General features: G+C 41.0%; 1 protein-coding gene across 1 annotated transcript; it reads right to left on the bottom strand.

Annotated features, from left to right (window-relative positions):
• Positions 1–1,532: 1,532 nt before the first annotated feature.
• Positions 1,533–22,024, bottom strand: LOC139331244 (transmembrane protein 255B-like). Its single transcript, XM_070962645.1, has 9 exons — positions 21,961–22,024; positions 20,992–21,134; positions 20,815–20,877; positions 6,906–6,995; positions 5,489–5,569; positions 4,896–4,981; positions 4,017–4,176; positions 3,156–3,302; positions 1,533–1,769 (listed from the first exon to the last, which is right to left on the bottom strand). Exons 1-9 carry the CDS (start codon positions 22,022–22,024, stop codon positions 1,533–1,535), a joined length of 1,071 nt encoding a protein of 356 aa, XP_070818746.1.
• Between the last annotated feature and the right edge of the window lie 1,417 nt (positions 22,025–23,441).

Here is a 23,441-nt window from a genome sequence, read left to right as displayed (position 1 = left end):
CCAGACCACATGTAGCTGTAACCCCTGAGTGAAATGAGCTGAGCAAAAGCATTTGTTTGTCATGAATTCAACTTTTTATTTGGAAGAGGAAGAATGTGTGATTTCTCCTTTAGAAAGTTACATAAACTCACTTTGGGGTGAAACAGTACTGTGAAAACAACAGTTAGTACTTATGATACTTTAAAATGTGAGATTCAAGGACAAGTTCTGCACTACAGAAATACAGGAGATTGATACCACTTACATGCTTGCATGACAAATATGAAGCAACCATCCAATATGGCTAACTTAGCTTAGCACAAAGACTGGAAATGGGGAAATAGCCATCCTGGCACCCAATAAATTGTAGTTTTTAGACTTTAGTTTATGCACAAAAGCAAGATGAACTGAAAATTGTGAGCTTCAGAGGAGCTGGAAAGCAGATTTAGTTATTTTTAAAAGATTATCTCTTCACCAGTTTCAGGCTTTATGCTAAGCTAAGCTAATCAGGCTTCATACTTCCTGTACAACCATGAGAGTGGTATCAATCTTCTCATTTAACTCTGCGCAAGCAAGAAAATCCAAATATTTTGCCATACGTCAAACTGTTCCTTTAAATATGAGATTCTGATGAAGCCCTTACTTCACGTGTATTTGTATACATCAGCATTTCTGATAAGTGTGTCTTTAATACATAATGTATATCAGCATCAGCAGCTACAGAATCCTATCCAACAGCAGTTAACATGCATCATCAATAAATAATATACTGTATACAGACATTAAAGTGCACATTAAATGATTCACATAAATACAGTCAAATAACAGCAACATTTAGTCTCTTGTTCTCATTTGAAGAAAGCCCTTTTAATCGCTCATTCTGGAGTTATAGTGAGACACTAAATAGGAAGCCCTGTTGTCTACACAAGTTATAACAGAAACAGCTGTCACATTCAAGTGTAGCACTATACACTTACATAAGCATGTGAGGTCCAGCATTAGGCTTAAAGAAAAGTGTGACATTTTGGGGCTTTCTTGCTGAGAGTTAGATAACTTCCTGGAGGTCATTTGTAGTTTTTGCTCTTCAGTGTTTGTACAGTGAAAAAACGAGATAGAAATTGTTAATTAGTGAGCTTTTAAAGATGCTGGTAGATGGATCTTGTTTCTCAGGCTAGCTGTTTCCGGTCTTATGCTAAGCTAAGTTAGCTGTTAGCTGGCTGTAGCTTCATATTTGCCTATATATAGACATGAGAGTGGTGCCAATCTTATCATCGAACTCTCAGCAAGAAAGCAAACAAGCATATTTCCCAAAATGTTTCCTTTAATGAATGCACATTAAATAACTTATCTCTTTATAATACATAGCTACAAATTTATGTCTCTCTTCAGTGCGAGCACGTGAAACGCAGCATTTACATCAGTACAGAGCAGTCGTGAAGCTCACTGAGTGTTTTCCGTCCACAGTGCAGACTATGAAATGTCTCGTGCTACATTCAGTCTGATCCCATCTAGATATTTTGTCTCCGACATGCCCCATATGTTTGTCTGAGGGCTCAGCAGGCGTAAGGTGGAGGTTTCTCAAAGGGGCTGTAGGAGGATCCGTAGAGGACAGGGGCATTGGGTGTCAGCATGTAGCCGCCGGGTTCCTGGGTGGCTCCCTGAGGCTGTGGCTGGGTGGGAGCCTGAGAGGGCTGCTGGCTCTGGTTCTCCTCAGACAGGCAGGGGTTGGACGCGGGGCCCCCCTCAGGAATCAGCTGAGGAGTAGCAGGTGGCTGATAGCTGTTGTTATGCTGAGGGAGTGGAGACGAGACAGGGAGTGGCAGGGAATGTGAAAGTATAGCCAAAGATACCGAAATCATTTCTGGCATTTTTATGTGAGGTGTGGTTTTTATTTTATTGATCGTCCCGCTTGGTTCTCGGGTAGCAGCCAGAGAAATAGCAGCAAAGATTAGGCATCATCAGTAATAAATCTGTGCCAACCATTACAAATGTCAAATCTATCTGTTCTATGGAACAAGACCAGTAGGAGAATCTATTTAGCTGACTTGCTAAATAGCAAGCTGTCATCACATGTACTCGTTTATTTATTTATTTATTTATTTATTTATTTATTTATTTATTTATTTATTTATTTATTTATTTATTTATTTATTTATTTTTCTCTATTAAACCTTCCAGGCAGCCATTTATGTGCTAATGACTGAGCAGCAATGTAGCTGAAAGCAGGGAGGGACCTTTTGGGGACCTCTTCCTCTTTCGAGTGTTCAAAAGCTTGTTAAAATCTCCAAAATCCAGGCAAGAAAGTGCCAAAGCATACTAATACGCATAATTAGCACTAAACACAGAGTGCAGCTGGGGCAGATGAGAATTTCATAAGCTTTGCTGGTATTTGTTTAGAAACCAAATTTTGACCTGACAATGGCACTGGAGACCAAGAAAGTGATGAGAATTCATTCTGGAGAGACCATGAATGTTTGTAATTTCAGTTACTGAGATATTGCACTTAAAACCACAAATGTCAACCTCATGGTGGCACGAGAGGAAGTCAGAGATCGCCAGTCTCAGTAGCATTCATCTTCGACACCATGCATGTTTAGACTAAATTCAATAGCAATCTATCTCATAACTGACATTTTGGTGCGACCCCTAGAGCTGTGCTATCACCATCCAAAGATTTCTATCTAAGAAAGAAAAACAAAAAACAGCGTTTATCCCTCAGTAGACATGAAACAGTGAGACTGAGGATGCATGCTTTTAGTTTTGCAGGTATCCAACTCAGCAATGTGAGGTGGCAGCAGTGCAGATTAATAGTTTTCTCTCCGGTCAAGTGCTGTGATGTTAGAGTGAAACAGCTGTGCAGCAACAGCACATTTGATCCGGTGCTGCTCATCTGGTTTCCAAACTAATACACCGGAACAGAAGATTGGCCTTTTTCTCATTAGACATTCTGACCTGTCATTATAGGAAAAACACAGATGTTACTAATAACATTAACATGTGTCCCAGTGATCCATGACAGTGTGACAGTGAGCCAAAATACCCTGAAACTGAGGTAGATAAACTGAACTCAACCATCACTGATTTTGTTATTCACACCTGAGCTTTTCTTACATTGTATCGTCAGTGAAAAGGTACCTATTAATGGTTCTTGTCTTGCTTTGGTCTGGGTCCCTCACCTGCATGGGTACTGGATAGTTGGGGTACGCGGGTAGAGTCTGTCCTGAAGGACAGAAGCCAGCGTAGGTGAGCATGTGCTGGGTCGGGTTGTACAGGATGTGGGGTGGCGGTGTTGGGCTGGGAGCCATCTGCAGAGTCGGTTTCTGCTGCAGGAAAACAGTAAGAATGCTTTGGTTAAGATGAGAAATCATCAAAGGAGGCTTGAAGGCAAATGTGAATGAGTGTGCACCAGTTCTACATGAATTACACACACACTTCATTGTATTAGAGTAAGTATGATAGCTGCCTAATGTAGTGTAGCAACAATAATCGTAAAATCAGGACGATTAAGACCAACAAAATCAGATCAGAGATTTTCATGTCTTCTCAACAGATTAACAGACTCCAGTCACGCCTGCTGAAGTGAGGTTTATGTACTTTCATGTGTCGGCGGGAACTTTTTTTGTTGTGTAGTGAAACATCTGCACAAATCTTTGGTAACAGAGCAAAAATGCAAGATACTGCTGGGCTGTCATTAAAATAATTCTAATGATGATTGAAGTCAGGATCCAAGCGAGAAACGGATGTCAGGGATTTTACGTCGTTCAGTGTCAGAACATCATCTGTGTGTGGCCTGGAGGCAAGAAGGAAAGGCTACTAGTTTGAAGTGATGAGTATAATAAAAAGCCTTCAACGAGGTGCTGAAGCTTTTTATTTCCCTCCGGATTCAGGCTGCCTTTAAATCTTCTTTCTGTGAATTTTCTGTGGCCCTTCACTTTTCTTTTCTTTTTTTTTTTTAAACTGCTTGTCCGTAAAGTAAACATGCCGTCCATTTTTCCCCCTCTTTTTTAAGTGGGAACATTTTTTGCACTCATCCTCACTATATCCTTGTACGCTCCGAGGATGGCGGCAGCGATGATTCCCAGGAACAAGCCGATCACGTTGAGCACCACTGAGGCCCACAGCAGACGGTGCAGGTGGATCACATCCCAGCAGCTGCTGACCCCGGTGAACTCGTAGTACTGCGTGTGATACTCTGTGCTAGAGGAGAAAGAGAACAAGTGGGCGGTGTAATCATGAGCTGGTGAGGACTAGACCTGAACTACCATACCTCTGTTTTGTAACTATTATAGCCATAAATCACTTTATATTAAGAGAAGGAGGTGAAGAAAACAAAGAATCCCCCAAACTATCCATCACATGTACTCATTTTACGACCTTTGTCTGCTAATAACTGAGCAGTACAGTAGCTGAAAGCAAGGAGGGACTTTTTGGAAAACTCTTCCCCTTTGGTGTGTTCAAGAGCTTATGGAAAACTCCAAAATGTGGGATTTGAAAGCTGGCTGTAGAATAGGAAACTGCAAGAAACTGCAATGCAAGAAAGTGCCAAAATCACATGATCCATTTCAGTTTGTGTGTGTTTTCTCTGGGTGATTTTCCGACAGCAGCCTGGAAATGCAATTTTTGGCAGCCAGCTCTGAAATCTAGGATATTGTTTTTATACTCGCCCCTGCTCTCTGCTGAATGTTCACAGAATTATAACATTATATCTGATATATATATACATGATATATCTAAAAATAGATAAACATGTTCACTGTGATAGACAGTTCATCTAAAAACATTTGAATGTAATCTGCAGTGATGCCAAGTACATGCATATTGAAGTTAATGGGTTAAAAAGCGCAGACCCAGCTGCATCACTCTGATTTATCCAAAACAAGGTGTGCTCACACACACGCCTACAGACACACACACACCTCTCGCAGTTGTACAGGTAGCAGCAGTAGCAGGTGTTGCTCCTCAGTTTTAACTTGCAGGCTTTGTTGAACGAACGGCACGTCACCTGCAGCGTCAGAGAAGAGGTTCTCAGAGCAGATCATTTGCAATAAAAAGATAAGAAGCAGGAGGTGGACAAACAATCTGGACAAAGAAACACATGGGAAAATGTCTACATGTCTCCATGTAATGTCCAGAACTTCTATTCTTCTGCTTTCAGTACAGTAACATTATTTGACCACTAGGTGTCACTACACGCATCAAGAATTTTTCAATGAAACCCCAAAAGGCTGCAAGAACACAACATATAATCCTGTATATTAACCTAAAATCCATTTCAAGCATCATTTACAACATTTAAAAGACAACCACTATAACACAAACTTAAAGCAGAGTGTACGAGGAGGAGAATTAGCTAAAAGTACAGATCATGAGTAGAAACCAGGCAAGGCTACTTAAGGATATGTATAAAATGTATTTTCTCAGTGTGAAATGCCTTGTATGCTTATACAGCATAAACAATGGCAGGTGATATCAAGTGTGTCTACAGTATGTATGCATGCATGAGAATCACCTCAGTATAGTAGCTGTCGTAGGCGTAGCCCGATCCACTGACGTAGAAGTCACATATGTCCTCCTGCAAAGGTCTTGTGTCCTGTGTGTTAGAAACATGAACCACAGCTATGTGTAAACAGGCAAACTAACAAAGAATGTATAAATTAATCAACTTATCACACACCAAAATCATCTAAATGTTTCTCCAGCATCATTTTTGGAATAAATTCTCCATAATCAGTAATTCACTTTACATGTGTGATTCTGTCCATCCTCCTGTTTCTCTGTGAAGGTTTACAACATGTGCCTGCTCAAAACCTTCCACTTCACCAAGACTACAAACCCTACAGCATTAAACCTCACTGGACTTTATATAATGTGAAATATAATGCAATTGTTCGAAGCTTGAAGGAGCAATAAATATGATTTTTACTGTCCCGCGGGCACCAAATTAATATATCTGCAGAGGTTTGATAGCACTGTTGATCAATATCAGTGAGTTGGTGCCAGGTGCTGAGAGGCCCAGCTTTTTAAACCCTCCACACTCGTTAAAACACACATTAAATTTCATCGTCTGATGTGACACACTGAGGTGTTCATGTCGGATCAAAACACAGAGAGCATCTAAGATTTCTAGGAAGCAAAAATGACCTTATTTGACCTGTCAGCATTTTCTGTTTGTTCCCTTATAGACAAATTCACACATTTGTGAAAACTGTATTTCAGGCATGTTAATTTAGTGTGGGAGTTATTAAAGTCTATACGGAGAGTTTGAAATTGTCCTCTAACTGATGCCGTGATGGTGAGTCTTCCCATGAAAACTAAATTATGAACAGCAGTGAACATGTTTGCAACAGAGAGACAAAAATCTTTGTGGAGTTTCTTTTAATGTGCTAATTTCTCTTTCAATAAAAAATATATTGCAAAATATTTTATATCTACATCAAACTCCAGCAGGACATCGCAGGGATGTTAACCGTTAAATCAATTCTCTGTTGAAATAGAGTTAAAGATGTATTTTTGGAAACATATATTCTTCTTCTGTTGTTGCATAGTATGTGTTTTTATTTCTTTGCTTTGTGTTACAGGTTTCCAGTGTCTTACAGAAAGTAAAGTAATGTTTGGACACATTTCATCAGCCCTGTTATGCTGAATGTTTCTCCATCTCTTCGGGTGGCCCGGCGGCTCTCTGCAGGTCGGGCACTGAGATTAGCTGGTCTGGTCTGGCTGTCTGGTGTCGTGATGGGACTGACAGTTCTGTCTGATTTATCCACAAAGTTCCTGATCTGACCTGCACCTCTGCAGCCAAACTCCCCGTCTCTGTTGACCTGTGTGATTAAATCTGGTGTGTGAATGTGTGTCAGGGTTTGTTCAGGGTGAATTAGCTTGTGTTTCCTTCTTGTCGGTGCAGGCATGTACATGCATGTGATACCTACGATGAACTCTGAAGCGATGATCCCATCCACGATGGCACAGAAGAAAGACGCGATGACTCCGATACTGATGAAAATGATGGCTGCCATGAGCTTAATGAGATGAGGAGAGCGTAAAGGAGGACAAAAAGAGGGTAAAGTCATGAGAAATCATTTTGGAACATCATAATTTCACTGTCCTGAGTATTTAGTATTTGTTTCTTATTCATTCATTCATATGCTGGAGTCAAAACTTTTATCATAAGCAGAAGACACACACGCACACAGTGTGGTGTTTCTGCTGATGCGTGTCCTGATTGTTTGTCTGCAGCATCTGGAGTGCAGGACGATAAAGGAAATGTACGGCTTCTTGTTCTGCCAATGCAGAGGTGCTTTGTGGGTAATTTATGGGCAAAGAGGCAACATATGTGGCCTTTTGTACCAGCAAGGTCAACCTAATTTTCACAACCCCCCCCCAACACACACACACACACACACACACACACACACACACACACACACACACACACACACACACACACACACACACACACACACACAGTCCAGCAGACCCAGCTGGCTGATCACAGATGTCTGATCGTGAACTTCATCACTGAGCATCGTTTGCTGTCTGTTCAATCGCTCCTCCAAGACCAAACCTCCTGTAGTGAAGCAGGAGGTTAAACACACACTTTTTTTCTATCTATCTATCTATCTATCTATCTATCTATCTATCTATCTATCTATCTATCTATCTATCTATCTATCTATCTATCTATCTATCTATCTATCTATCTATCTATCTATCTATCTATCTATCTATCTATCTATCTAATGTGCAGTACATCTACTGATCCTGCATTGACAGGACTGACTCATTTGAGTTATAAAAGACTTTTCCTGTCATTGATTTCTGATTCCTGCCATTAAAAAGTTGTTTTGCTTTGTTTTTAGAGACATTTCCACTAAATTTCTTTCATCCAGAAGAATTTTCTTGGTTGGATTATTTCAATCATTTCAGCTGAAGTAGCACAAGTGATGGCTTGGGAGAGTCAGATTGTCCAACCTTCATTATTTTGCTTGCTCCTGATTGTCTGTCTTTTAATACCTTTTTTTGATCCCTAAACACCCCTGACAACAAGAGTGTTTGTTTGAGCGCAAAGACTAAAATAGCTACTATGACAAGTCAAAATGTCTGCTGTGAAAAGGGCCTATTAACTTTTGTTCTATTACAATACAGAAATGATCATATAATGATAAAAATAACATTTTCTTTCAAATAAGTATGAATTTGCTGTGAGATCCAGCTCCATTAGCTGAAGGTGGCGCACACCTGCACAGGTGTCTTCACTTGTTCTGGCTGATTAGACCTCTGCTCAGATCGAAGCTGCGCAGGAATTATGTGACGTTTTCAGTCAACATGTAAAACAGAATTAATTTGATCATGCTGGTGTACCACTTGTTTGTAGCAGCAAGGGCTGAGAAACCTGCTTAAATGGAGGACAGGTGACATATGAGGCAGCAGGCGTGACACTGAAACCTCCTGCTAATCAAAGAGCAGCCAGTGATAGAGATGCTGCATGTACAATGCTTAAAAGCTTCCTATAGCTTTTAAGTGTTGCCAGAGACAGTCCAGCCCATATGACTGCATTAGTCTGATGCACCGCAGATTTTGGGGGCCACAGGGCAAAAATCTGCTGTTGGACTGGATGATAGTTGTGCCCACCATGCATTGTGTGTGTGCTCTGTCAAGTACCATAGTGTTGCACATGGCAGCGTCATTCTATCACCTAGAGATACACTATGGAAATTTGCTTTATGCTGAATGGATTAATACATCAAATGACAGCATTTATGAACAAATTATATAAAAGAAAAAAAAACAAAATGCTTGCATAATAGGCCTGCTCCACACCCCTGTGTTTTCAGTGTGTCAGATAGTTTGTGGGATTTTGATTTAACACAACTTCATTTGCAAAGGTACAACATGTGAACACAATATAGACTAATTCCAGGACCTGCATGAGTTGATGTTGTACAATTGTCATGTGTCACTCTTGTGCTCTGATTTTCAGCACTAACCCCTTTTCTCTCTCTCCGGCCCAATCCCAAACCAGTCCCTATCACCTAACCCTATCCACTACCCCTCCGTTTGCGCGTTCACGCGCAGTTCCGCCATATTAAGGGCCGTCCCAAACCAATTATCACTGAGTGGAAGTGGCTTGTCAAGCCCTTAAATAGCGAGTCTGCACAGGTGCAGGCTCCCCGGTGTGTGCAGCGGAAATCACGTCCGGAAAATGGAAGAAACAACATTCAAATGTAAGTTCCGTCTACTTCTTCGAAGTATTTTAGATCAAACACACACATTTATCTCCTTGACACTGACTTTAGGCTACATCTCAAACTAAATAGAACATGTGAAAGATCACCAACAAATAACAGAAATTAAAAGGAGATTTGTGATTTGATTAGTCTTTATTTCGAACATATTAAAAAGATGATCACATTATCCCTAAAGCCACATGTAGCAAACGCACAAATGCCTGCGTGCATAAATGAACGTCATCTATCTCATATTTAACGTTTTGAAAAATTATGTGTTTACAGGGACAGTGGAGCACAGGCAACGCGTCTGTCCATCTCCACGACAACTGTTCTTTCCTGTTTCCGGTAAGGTAGCGAGGGCATCCCACTCGTTTGGCTTCACTTTTATACCCTCCCCTCAATCAGGAGTGCCCTCTTGATTCGAAGCGACACTCGGTAGTGAAGGGGCAGTGAGTAGGGACTGGTTTGGGATTGGGCCTCCCTCTGCTCCTAGACTGAGTGCACGGAGGCGGGGCGATCAGCTCAGCAGCAGGGTTGATTTGACTCACCTGTGTCTCATCCTGCAATCAAGCCGGCTACTTAAGCCGGCTTCAAACTTGCCTCTGTGCCAGAGTATTGCTTCTCTCATGTGCCCTGCTCTCGAGCTTAGTTCCTGCCTCATGTCGTTCGCTCCACTCTTTATAGATTTTCTTTGTACTTTGTCAGTCTCCAGTCTGAGCATTCTCCTGGACGTTTACTGTTGTTGTAAGTAATTTGTCTTGTGTTCTATTTGACTTTTATTTGCTATTTGCTGTTGTTACTTTTGGAAAATAAACTTGTTCTTTTGTACTCTGCATTTGGGTCCTGGCAAATTCCTTGCACGAACCGTGACAACAATACTGCTGCAAACGTCCATACCAATTTGCAAGGCTTGGGTTTTGAAGTGCACCCAGTGATAACAGTATAAGCTGCCTCACCTGTGTGGGTGAACCACTGGTAATTAAGGCCTCTCAGCTTTATTTGGTTTTTGGTTCCACAGGTTTGATAAATCAGAAATAAAGATACCTGTTCAATATAGTGCTGTACACATCCAAAACATGAACCGATCAGGCTTTTTGAGCATTCAAATTTATCCAAGCACATTTTTAGTTAACCTGGTGGCCAAGAGATAAACGTCTAGCAGTAATTAACACAAGCCGTAGTGAAAAGAGATGAAGACTGAAACAAGGGGTTTTTAAAAATGAATTTCCCTCAACAAAGTGAAATAAGAGCTGAGGGTTGAGAATAATAACCTTTGCTGGGTGGGTTTTATCTGCCACTGGCCCAGACTCTCCAGTTCATTAGCGGTTTAAATGACTCTGCTTTTATGGGCTGCAAGTGTGAGATGAGGCCAGCAGCAGAGACAATAGAGCCTGACAACTGCATTACTTCACATTACCTTAGCACCAGCTGCCAGCACATAAAACACCTCAACACACACTCTGTCGTCCCCAAATCTCTCCTAATCCAACTGAAGCAGAGAGGAAAATCAAACACTGTAAAAGATTAAAGACACACAGTCACGTACAGTAGATAGTTTTCTGCTCCCAGGAGTCGAGTCAGTAAGGGCACATTTAAAAGTAAAGTAAGTAGTCAGTAAACTTACTCAAGCACTGTACAGTTCAGTACAGTTGTGAGGAACTGTGCTTATTATTTCTATTACATGCTACTTTTGTGCTTTTTATTGCACCACGTTTATGACACAGCTATGTTTCCAAGTTACTTTTCAAATTTTCCATTTAGAATTGGTATAAAATACAATGCATTGTGTAAAAGACCAGCTGAAACAGTTTCTTTGTCATACTTCAAGTACATTTTGCTGATATGACTTTGGTACTTCTACGATCCTGATTCCAGAAAAGTTGGGACACTGTGTAAAGCATAAATATACTCAATAGAGAACAATACAAAGACAATCTATTTAATGTTTGACCTCATCAGCTTCATTTTTGTAAATATCTGCTTATTCTGAATTTGATGCGGCAACATGTCTCAAACAAATTGGAACAGGAGCAATAAAAGACTGGGAAAGATGTGGAATGCTCCAAAGTACCTGTTTGAACATTCCACAGGTAAACAGGTTGATTGGTAACAGGTGAGAGTATCATGATTGGGTATGAAAGGGGCGTCCTGGAAAGAATCATTCGTTCACAAGAAAGGACGGAGCAAGGTTCACCTTCACCTTTGTGAACACATGATTGTATAAAGAATATTCATACATGTTGGTGGTAAACACAATTTGTCTGCACAGGTTTGATAGCACTGTTGATCAATATCAGTGAGTTGGTGCCAGGTGCACTGCATTGTTTTTATTCATCTTTTACTGAGCATTCCAACTTTTTTGGATTGTATATCAGTAGGATTTGAATTAGGGGTGTCATATTGACGGTAACTGTACATTTAAAAAATCATGTTAATGATACTCAATATTGTATGCATAATCCAACGGCTCTCAAACAATTTCCCCCCAAATGAGTTATTTTTTCCAAAACATTTGTGTTCTGTAAAAAAGACTGCGTGTTGTACATCCCAGATTTTTGTTCTCATTTTCTATTGATATTGCAATAATATCATTATCATGAATTCCACGATAATCATGTAATGAAAACCTAATGTTGTGACAGCCCTATTTCAAATGAAGGACTTTTGCGTGTGTCTTTATTGTCATTGTACAAGTACAATGAAATTAAAAAATGCAATCCTTAAAGTGCACACTAATAAATAACAAATAAGAACATAAAAGAACATAAGAGAACAGGAAAAGGCCCATAGCACACATCCAACATTTTCATATTCTGCAGTTATTGCACAATTTTGAATATTACACAGGAAGATAAAAAGTTCACGTTTGCTGTATTTAGTGCAGTTACGGCTTTTGCATAGAAGCTGTTTTTTATTCATGCTTTCAGTGTCCTGAAGCGTCTGCCCGAGGGCAGCAGTTCAAAGTGCGAGTGACCTGGGTGGGATGAGTCCCTGAGAATATTGTTAGCCCTCCTGAAGCAGCGGGAACTGTACAGATCTTCCAGGGTGGGGCGAGGGCAACCAATGATCTTTTGGGCTGTGGTGACGACCCACTGGAGCGCCTTTCTGTCTGCAGCTGTGCAGCTGGGAAACCACACACACATGCAGTATGTAAGGATGCTCTCTATGGAGCAACGATAGAAGGACACAAGCAGTCTCTGAGTGAGGTGGATTTTCCTGAGTACTCTGAGGAAGTACAGTCTCTGTTGTGCCTTCTTGATGGTAGCCGTGTTGCTGCTCCAGGTTAGGTCATCCTCTATGTGGACGCCCAAAAACCGGAAGTCTGTCACCCTCTCCACCCATTCCCCCCCAATGAACAGGGGCTGAGTGTCTGTTTTCCTTTTCCTTCTGAAGTCTATGACCAGCTCCTTGGTCTTAGTGGTGTCCAGGGCCAGGTTGTTGTCTGAGCACCACACTGACAGCTGCTCCACCTCGTCCCGGTATGCAGACTCATCCCCTCGAGAGATGAGCCTTACCACTGTAGTATCATCGGCGAACTTGATGATGGCATTGCTGGGGTGGACAGGGGTGCAGTCGTGTGTGTAGAGGGTGTAAAGTAGGGGGCTCAGCACACAGCCCTGAGGCGAGCCAATGTTCAGGCTGAAGAGAAGTGGGGACCTACCTTCACCCTTTGGGAGTGGTCAGACAGGAAGTCCTTGATCCAGAGGCAGATGGAGTCAGATATTCCCAGGTCTGACAGTTTTGTCATCAGTCTGTTGCGGAGGATGGTATTGAACGACGAGCTGAAGTCCACAATTTGTCTCTACCGACTCCTGAGGGAAATATCAGGCTCTTAAGATGCTACATGTTCCACCATGTCTACCAGCTAGTTGCTAACTGTGTCCGTCTGCTGCTGCTGAGCGGGAAGTGTACAGTGGGTTTTTACGACACTATGAGAGCGATGAGAGTGAACTAAAATAGTAACGCAGCAGGCTGGGCAGCTACACGATGAGCTCAAACTTGTTATAAAGCTCCGTAAAGCCGAGGCTAGCTCCAGGTTCACGTTATAGTTCTCTGTAGGTTCATGTACATTGTTATTTGTCACATAATTGATATAAAAATGTTGATCATAGCCATTTTCTACCAGTATGTAAGATTTTGTGACATCTAGCTGTGAGATGACAGATTGCAACTAACTGAATAGCCGTTGCCTCACCCTTTCCAAGCATAAAGAGATACAGAACCAGAGTATGGTTTGTCTGTTCTGGCCATTTGGACATTTAAGCACTGAAAAACTGAGAGAAATACTGATACAGATGATGAAAGTTTTGGAGAAGAAGATACACCAGTGACTGAGAGATAAAGACCCACAGAGGGATTTTATAGCAGTCAGTAAAGATACTTATCAGGTTATGTAACTAAAGTCGCTGACTGCTGCAAGGTCTTCTTCCCTGCTCAGTGGTCCAGTGACCACAGATGGACACACTGGTAATAAGAACGTGTTGGGTAAAATACGGCCCTTTAAAAGGTTCACCGTTCTGCTCTCCAAGCTGCAAGGTGACCTGAAGGACAGCAGCCTGTGAGATAAAGGCAGTAACTACAGAGGAGGCTGCTGGAGCAAAGAGCATGAGCTACATGAAGCATTTAGTCATAAAGAAATCGTACAGTGCATGAGGGCAGTGAAGCCTGTTTTAGGGCCAGCGAGGAAGGGAGCTTTTCTTTTTTTTCTCTCAGTCACAGACAGAATTTCATGCACCGTGATCCTTTTAAACATTTTGGAGGACGAGATAAGACAAAGTGAAAAGCAGCAGCCTACGAGTCATTAAGTTTTTTTTAAAGCTTTATCCAAGATGTGTCAGTGGTGCACAAATGTGTGTTTTACTTGTAACAACGCCTCACATTCATAAAGAGGACTGGTCTCTCAGGAAGATTTGTGATATGAGCCTTAAAACATCCAAATCTAGGCAAAGAGATGTAACTGGACAGATGCTTAATGCTGATCTGTGTGGTATAAATGCTCTTTCTGTAAAAATTACAGTTTTGTACGGCCAGCCATGTTGTTTTTGTCACATTTTTTAAGTGACACCACAAACAAAATCTTTACCCCCCCCCCAAAAAACGATTATTGTCACAGTTGCTTTGTAGATATTTGACAATTATACAAATTTGGAGAAGATAATTTTGAAAAAAATGGTCATCAGTTTTTGTAGGACTAGATATGAATTATTGTCCTCTACAAAGGACGATCAGCACAAACTCAAAGGACTCAATCTTAGAAACATATACTAATACTACTCAAGTATGCTACACTATCTACACTATACAATTAATGACTTAGAAATTGAAATGCATTGTTTGATGTAAGTCTTTTGTAACCACTTCAACATTCAGTCACTGTTTTGAACTTAAAAAACTTTTGTTTAGCTTTTACTTGTGTTTTCTTGCAGTGTTTCATCATTATTATTTGATTTTCAGTTTCAAGTGTTAATTTCTAGAATGGTTTATGTGGCATATCTTTATTAATTATTTGAATTTTTATTCATATCTTAATCTGTTATTTTTGCTGTGCATTCCAAAAAAGTTGTGCCGCTCTATTGAAAAAAGCACAAAGACAACATATCAAATGCTGAAACTGAGAAATTTCATTGTTTTTTTGAAAATGATTTCCTCATTTAGAATTCGATGCCAGCAACATGTTTCAAAGAAAGTTGGGACAGAGGTAACAAAAGACTGGATGAGTTGTGAAATGCTAAAAGTAAAGATGGGAGGAGTTCACTGCTCTGTGACAGACTGTGCTGGCTGACTGTGCAACAATTTACTTATGTTTCTCAATGCACACTGCAAAGAATTTGGGGATTTCATCGTCTACAGTACATAATATACTTAGAAAAATTGGATTGATTCGATTGATTCGCTCCAATCAAGAGTCAAAAAGAAAATACCTGTTTGACAGCAGCAGAAGAACTAGTCTGACTGTTTACAGTTCAAGCAACATCAAACCCTCCATCTGCTGCTTCATGAGGCCAAAGGACTGTGACATCTAGGAAGAGAAGTGTTGGAGCTCTCAGGTGTCCGTGGCATTGTGGTACAGTTACTTGTTCTTTAATGAGCGACCTCGCTTCTGCCAGGTGGCTCTCATGTTACAGTATGAGCCTCGGACACAGAAGGGAAGAAGACACCTGTGTGAGGAGACCATTGTGTCACATGTACCTCATAAGAGACACTGCAGACCAGCGCCAGTGTGACAGCAATCACACCATTAAAGTTTAAAGTGTAGCCCTGGGAATAATGCCAAAGAGGCAGACAGATACAGCAGGTAGTTAATGCCCGAGGATTCACACATTTAAACAAGGAGAGAAACAAAATCAGGGACTCAAAAGGAGTGAGAACCTGGAGAAAATACTGACCTTCTTACACATAAAAACTGTCTTCATCTTGGTTAAATGTAGGCGACTACAAGGAGTTTTTAACTGACTATGTAACAGTCAAAATTGTAATCTGATGCCTGTGTAAGCAAACAAGACCATCATCAAGAAGATGGGTTTGAGTTCCTGCAAAATCAGATCAAATGATTTAGGGAATATGTTTACATTTTCCACGGCAAAGTCACAAGGAAGCAGAAAAGAGGCGGTCATACCACGTTTGTCCACATGGGCCTCCAAAATCAAACAAAATGAAAGCTCCTTGCGTTAAATGATGCTTTATTTTGAACTATGTTGGCTGTATATACTCACACAGACACTCTGTGAACAGCGTGAACAGCTTTGGGAAAAGTATATGGGTAGGCCAGATTAGATATAGTACACTGTAGCGTAACGTAAGACAACGATACCGTGGATGCCTCATGAAAAATTCACAAGGCACACTGATATACCAAAGTCATGGTGACAGAGGGAATGTCTATCACACCAAGACAAATTCTCTGTTTCTCTGTGCTGTAAAATGTCTCTGAATGTCTCTAAAATGTCTGTAAAGTCCATTCAGGAAAAATAAATGTCACTAGACTTTGTTCAGTTTCAGCTATGATGCCTTTAAAGCTGCAGTAGGTAACTTGTATAAAAGTAATTATTTGTCATATTTGCTAAAACTGTCCCTATGCCCAGACAGCAGTACATGAAACATGTAATCTGTGAAAAAAAACGCTCCATTGGTCCCACCTACTGCGATTTGCAAGAATCCACCGCGCTAGAGGTAAGATCGGCCCTAAAAAATCCAGCCCGACCCAACCCAGGCCCGCGGGTATTAAAGCCCGACCCGGCCCGAGCCCGATTAATTAACTTGATTTGCAGGCCCGAGCCCGAAACAAACCCGAAATTTTATATCGCAAGTTTTCTTAATGTTAAAATAATCTACATATTTTTATGATCATTATAAATGCATTTACACAATGAAATAACGCTGGAAAAGTTTGTTAAAGATATTTCTGTGTGTGATATTGTGCTCACATGGACGCGCCTCTCTGACAAGGAGAGGAACAGCAGCAGGAGCAGGTCTCTGGGCTTCATTGTAGATCACAAGCAAGGGCATCTGAGATACACGGGTTAAAGCCTCCAATGTCGGGGGCGTTTACAGACAGTGCGTCCTTGTCCAACCCATGGCGAAGAACAGTGTTAATGACATGGTCAAGGCACGAGAGGCGCTTGTAAGGCTCCAAAGCTTTCACGATGTTACTCCCCTGATCTGTCACCCACACTATTATGGATAAAGATGAAGGTTCCAAACCAAATCTATTCACCAGAAGCCGCACCAGTTCTCTTCTTATATTCTTCCCCATTTTGGCGTCTTCTGCTGGAAATACAGCAGTGGTGAGGGTTTTGCCGACCAAATTGAAGTCCGTTTCAGTAAAGTGACAAGTTATTGCAATATAACTCATCTTTCTGTAATCATCCGTCCACATATCGGTACTCATGGCGACGTCACAGCCACTTGCTAGAGCTTTCTTTACCCGTTCTATTAACAAGCTCCTTTTTACCTCGGCCTTCTCGATGCACGCCTTTGACACTGTGGAGTAGTGGGGCAGGACCGAGTCGACAGGTACGCGGCCAAAAGTTGACCCAACATTGATCAGTTCTTGGGCCAGACTTTTGAAACCTTCGCCAGTAACTACTGAAAATGGTCTAAGGTCCTGACAGCAAAAGTCAACACACTTGTCTGTGATGGCCTGCTTAGCACGAAGAGGTGCGGTCTTTGGAACAAATGATAATATAGATGTTTGACGATCATCATTTCTGCCAGTGCCAGTACAGTTTTTTAAATGCCTGCTCAGTGTCGAGGTGGCAGTCTTTCTGCTCTCGTATGAGAGCAAAGCGCCACATTGGCTACATTCAGCGAAGCCGACACAGGTTTCTGTAGCATCTTCAACAATCAATTTGAAGCCTTTCCACACCTCACTCTTACCGGTGCATGTTTGTCTTTTCAATTCCCCCGTCTTTAGTTTATTCTTAACTTCTTGCTGCTCCATATCGGGATACCAGGTCAAAAATATGTAATGGATGCGGACTGGGGAAAATTAAAAAGAGGGCGGGGGCCACGGCGTTCACGTGCGCAGAGCATGCTCTGGCTCTGCGCCATCTGCGGCTCCTGTTTAGTAGTTAAATAGCAATTACCATACAGCGCCTTCTCTGTTTTATCCAAATTATTTATTTTATAACAAGTATTCCTTTAGTTTAATATCCATACATCGTTTTAGTATACAATACATAATATATAAATATATATTTATTAAAAAAAATTAGAGAAGCCCGGCCCGACCCGACCCAAAGTTAATAATTGACATTTTGGGCCCGGGCTCGGGCTTAAGATCTTACCTCTACACCGCGCCCAACACAAAACAACCAATCAGAGCCAGAGGAGCATCTGAGGGAGTGTCTGACAGCTGTCAATCATTACTCATACACGCTGCGAACCAACCCCTCCCTCTGCTCAGTCAAACAGCTCTGTGAGCAGTGTCAGGAGGCTAGTGAAAGCTATGGTGGAACAGCCACCCGCAAAGGAGAAACTGCCCATACCGCCGCTGCCAACAACAGCATATACGGCTAAGACAACAAATAACCAGAAAGCTAATCTGGTGATTGTTACAGTAACACTCCGCGGCGCGTACGGTATGTCAGCGACTGTGATGTAGCGGCTGGGCAGAGTTGGCTTGTTTCAGGTGCTAAGACTAAGGTTACTGGTTGTCATGGCTGCCACGCAGGGAGGAGGGGCTTGGAGGCAGGGCACGAGTGCAGCAGAGGGAGGGGGAGTGATGTGGAACTTGTGTTGGTTCAAATTTTCAGGCTAAGTCTGCTCTCTTCTCGATCTTACCTACTGCAGCTTCAAGCTAACATATTGAGCAATGCCGAGCGTTAGCTTATTGCTATTGAGGACACTGAGGTCCTCAGACGTCCTCAGTGATTTTTTGTGAATTTGTTGGCTTTATCACCCCACAGTAAACGAACACACAGCGGGTCTATATTAGTCCTACTGTATAGTATTTCTAGGCTTAATATATCTAAATTATCCGTTTGCTAAGCTACGCTCCCCTTATTGTTGCTAGTTTAGTGATAAAAGAGGCAGATTTACCGCTCAAAATCTGTCGTGTGTGTTTGAAACAATGGGCTCTCGATTTCAGACAGACATACAACAGCAGGCTTCTCATTTCCAGCCAGCGACCGTTGATTTTCTCCGCTAAAATGCTCACTGGACTGGCAGGATTTATCAACAGTAGCTAACTAGCTAATTAAGCTAATGTCAGCTTCGTTGACATTTTGATGTTAGTTTAGCTGCATTTTTATTACACTACACTAGCATTATTACAAAGCATAATTCACTTTTAAGATAACCAGAGACAAGGCTTGAGGACTCTTCTTATCTAACAAAGCAGGACTTTTAGGTCAACAAAAAAATGAAGAATTCAGTATTTCTTTGCCAAAATATTATTCTGGGTAGTGTGTAGAAGGATTAGACACATTTTAGCCCTTCATGAAAAATCCAAATAATTAAAGCATTTAAAAGGCATTATTTTTGGTATTGAATCTTCTATTTTAATCTTTCTTCTATTTGTCCCTTGATTAGACCGTCAGTGCTTTATGTTGAACTGAAAAATTCAATATTCCCGCAGGACGTTTCTGACAATAATTGAGAGGAATAAATGAGACGTGGTTGAAACTAGCTTGGCTTAGCTAAATGAGATGTGTACAAGAAAATAATTAGGACAAATTCTTAGGGGGGAAAATGAGAACTTGCAATCTGCTAACATTTCTGTGTCACTGGTGTCCTCTTCAGTCCTTGCAGGGATGCTGTTAATCTCATGCTGGGTTTCATGTACTGCGAAAGCGATACTGATTACTTAAATGACACGGGGGAAGAGTTTCAGCCTCTGGTTGCCACTGGCCCTCATAGCAGTTGCGTTTCTCTGCAGCTTTCACTCGTAGACAGTTTCTCTTGTATTCTGTTTAATTTCTTTTCCAGGAATATGAAGCTCTCAAACTAAATTTTCTATTTTATTTATTTATCTATTTTACTTTAATCATTACCACAAAGTTAAAAAGGGAGTCTGGCTATTCTGATCAGAGGCTTCCATCTCTTTCCTTACATTTTAAGAGAAGTGAATCTTTGTAGCTCAGGCGGTTGCTCTACCTGTCAGTGTCTCCACCCTGGAGTCATTGACATGATGATTTTCTGAAGCCCCTCTTGTGCAGGGAGGCAAATTGATGATATTATACCTGTGTCCCTGTCTGAAATAAAGGAGCCCTGTCAGCAACTGACCAATACTAATGAAATTTACCCTCTTGTCATTGAAATCCAGAGCCAATCACATTCACTTCCCCTAACCACAACTTCAGTCATGCACGAGGACCAAGAACACATTATGCCGCCATCGAGTAATCAGATTTGCTTCTTGCTCATAATAGAGCAATTTCCCGTAAAACTGTTTAGTGAATTTGGAAAGTCTGTAACACAATCCTCTAATTTATAGTGTCCTGTTTTCCTGGAACAGTGCCTCATTTGTAGAAGATGAATATTATGAAACTCAGACAGAAGTCACCTTGAGAGAGAACGGAAGGCTAAGGACTTTGCACAAATCGAGCTGTTGCCATAAACAAAAACATGGCAAAACGCATTCATACGGGGTACAATTTACACATCCTTCTAGCTGTCCTTTTACCTCTGTTTTGGTGTTCAGCAACTTCATCATCTAGTTGCCAGCTAGTCTGTTTAGTGCAGGGCAGGTCGTGTCTGGTGGGTTTTTAAGCATATTGCACTCAATGTGTGTCAATGTGTGGAGCTGAATGAAGCCAAGGGAGATCAGCTAGAAGCATCTGTTTGTTTGTTAATCACTTTATTGGGCTATGCATGTGCAGGGATAGTTAGAAGCTGACAAGATGTTTATAGTCAAGGTTAAAATACCCTCAGGAAATTAGATTTACTGCCTTGCATACATCTATGCTGTCCCAAAAAAGCTACTAGCTGTTGTTTTAAACACTATGGTAAGGTTTATTTATTTTTCCTAATTCCTCTTAAGCAAAAGCTATCCACAGCTGCTAAAAAGTGAACCATTCAAAAGAATGGAATAAGTGAAATTGTCATTGTAAATGTGATTTTTATATGTGTTACAGTATTTACAGGACAAGCAGAGGAGCAGACTCACCATGGGTCTGCGGTTTTCCACCAGGTGGATGCCAACAATACCCAGAAATGCTCCAAAACTCAGCTGGAGGCACAAAGAGATCAAAGCGGAAGAAACATTAGGGTTCAGAGGAAGAAGCAGACAACACGTCACAGTTGTAGAGCGTTTGAGGGGTCAGTGAGGGGAGGCGTCACTCACAGTGATGCCAGGGTAATATCCAGCGACAGGCACGTTGTCCGTGCGAGTGGCAGAGATCAGACCCACGGTCAGCACCAGCAGAGCCAGAGCCAGCAGAGACACAGTCACCCACAGAGCCGACCTCCTCCGACGCTGGTACTGAACTGAGGACGAAGACGATGAAGAGACAGGGTGACAAGAGGACCTCTCCACAGAGAAAGGACATTGCAAAGACACTACTGTACTAGAGCTTTGACAATATTTTTATCTATATATCTATATTTATATCTAATTATATTCGTGACCACTAATTCCCACTAATTCTGACCCTGATTCTGATTATAAAATCCAAACCTAAATCTCTATGTGTGTGTGTGTGTGTGTGTGTGTGTGTGTGTGTGTGTATATATATATAACAATGTAAAAATGCTCCATTTCAAGTAGAAGTCCTGCATTCAAAACCCTAATTATCAACATTGTTATTTATCACACTCATATGTGTCTGTTTTATAGGCTGATTCATTCTGTAACAAGGCATCACATTTTCTATTCTTATTGTAGGCTTTGTCATCAAAAGTTTGCAGGGTTTTTGATTTGAAGCGCCAATCGGTGAGGTTTTCTAGTGTGCAAGAACTTTTTAAAGACATTGTTAAAATCAAAGTAACTGCATCAGATGATTGTAAGAAGTACAGCATTTCCTTCTGGAAGGTAGCTGAGTATAAAACAGCATAAAAAGCAGATACTCAAGTAGCCTACCTCAGGACTACCTATGTTTAAGTGCAGTATTTGAGTAAATGTACTTTCCACCTGAGCTGTGGGAGCAGCGTTTCAGGTATTTCTAACAGAAGCTTAAGCACAACAAACAAACCTTGTTCACAAGTCTGCATCCGATTTAAACGGAGCAACATCGAAATCTTGCACACTAGAAAAAAAAAAAACATCTTCCATCAAGCGTTCATACAGATCTCATGAAACTTGGCATGACTGTACCTGCAGGATCCAGTACGTCTGTCGCTGTTTGCGGAGTTGCCTGCTGGGTTTCAGGCGGCTGCATCTCGACTCAGTCCGGATGATTTAGCTCTAAAAATGAAAGATGCGGCAGCTGAAGCGACGCGTTTGAATGCTTTTTGTTTTCTTCGTCCCTGTTGATTCAAACCAGAGTCCTCATCCTCCAGGAGCGCGGCCACAGGCAACAAGCTGCGAGTGAAATGAGTGAAATTAGAAGTCAAAAATTTCTCTTCTTTTTTCCATAGATAAGAGTTTGACCACAGCTGATCCTGATCTCTAACAGGCTCAACTTTTCTTGCAGAGAGAGAGAGAGAGAGAGAGAGAGAGAGAGAGAGAGAGAGAGAGAGAGAAGAGAGAGACCGACCAATCAGCTGCCTGTATTCACCTCCGTGATAAATTATTAAATTATTTTCTTTAATGCATCTCAGACTTTGCATTCGTGTTGAAAACACTCGCAGCATGTGGTTAAAGGCAGTAGTATGTGACAGAAAGTCTTCGGTGAGTGTTAATGTTTGCAGGCTGCAGCCCAGACTGGTCATGATGCTGCGCTGTTGAGTTTATAGCGCCTCCCGTCGGCCAACACCTGAACACAAGCTATACAGCCAGCTTTATTAAGATTTGGGAATTCCTCTGCTTATTATTATAATTTACTGTTTTTTTTAAAGACACAAATAACCAGTCAGAACAAATAATAATAATGCTGTATCTCTGTGTTTGTGATGGTTTGTATGAAGTTAAATGTACAAGCATGTTTCACAGATGGTTCATCTGTGGTAGTGAAAAGTTTTAAGAAAAAGATATTTTATAATTTCACCACTTTTTTCTTTTTCAAAACTGAATAAATCCCTTAGCTATTATTATTATTCAATTTAAAAATAAAGGAGTGTGCTCTGGCCCCCATGGATTGTGTGTAGGAACTAGTGATGTACTAGTCACATTTTTGGTGATGCTGCAGAGTAACAATATAAGTGTGTATCCAACAGTCTCAACCACTTAGTTGTGAGTATGTCTTGTTTTCATTTGTCTTATGTGATTCTTTTCACATAGTTTTCACTATTTTGTGACTTTAGATGAGACAATTAATTCATTGAGAAAATCCCCTGCAGATTCATTAATACAGAGAGTTACTGATAATTGCCACCCTAAAGTAATGTATATGCAAGTGTTTGTGAACAGCTTGAAGTTTGTTCATATCTTTTCAAAGGCTAGCAGTTCTTAACTTACAGTAATAAACATGATTGACATAGTAATGTAACGTGATAATGTTACATTTTGATGAACCATTAGCTATATATATATATAAAAAAAAGTTCTGTGTGTATACTTCCACACAGGCAGCAGAGATTATTTCTTGTGTTTTGAATGATTTCAGATATAATTCTTAATTATGTTCCTTCAGGTATCGTTATCTGCTTGTATCTGGCAGCCTTGTGTATTATTGTAGCTCTCGGATGAAGCTGAAT

Source organism: Chaetodon trifascialis, chromosome 1 (assembly GCF_039877785.1).
Source record: "Chaetodon trifascialis isolate fChaTrf1 chromosome 1, fChaTrf1.hap1, whole genome shotgun sequence".
NCBI lineage: Eukaryota > Metazoa > Chordata > Actinopteri > Chaetodontiformes > Chaetodontidae > Chaetodon > Chaetodon trifascialis.
This window is presented reverse-complemented; position numbering and strand designations above follow the sequence as displayed.

What these genes read in the sequence shown, in the direction of transcription:
- LOC139331244 (XM_070962645.1), bottom strand. Translation starts at nt 22,024, where the DNA reads ATGCAGCCGCCTGAAACCCAGCAGGCAACTCCGCAAACAGCGACAGAC. An exon ending in AGACGTACTGGATCCTGCAG is followed by an intron (nt 21,135 to 21,960) that starts GTACAGTCATGC and finishes CTTCGTCCTCAG; the next exon opens with TTCAGTACCAGCGTCGGAGG. An exon ending in TCATCGCTTCAGAGTTCATC is followed by an intron (nt 5,570 to 6,905) that starts GTAGGTATCACA and finishes TCTAACACACAG; the next exon opens with GACACAAGACCTTTGCAGGA.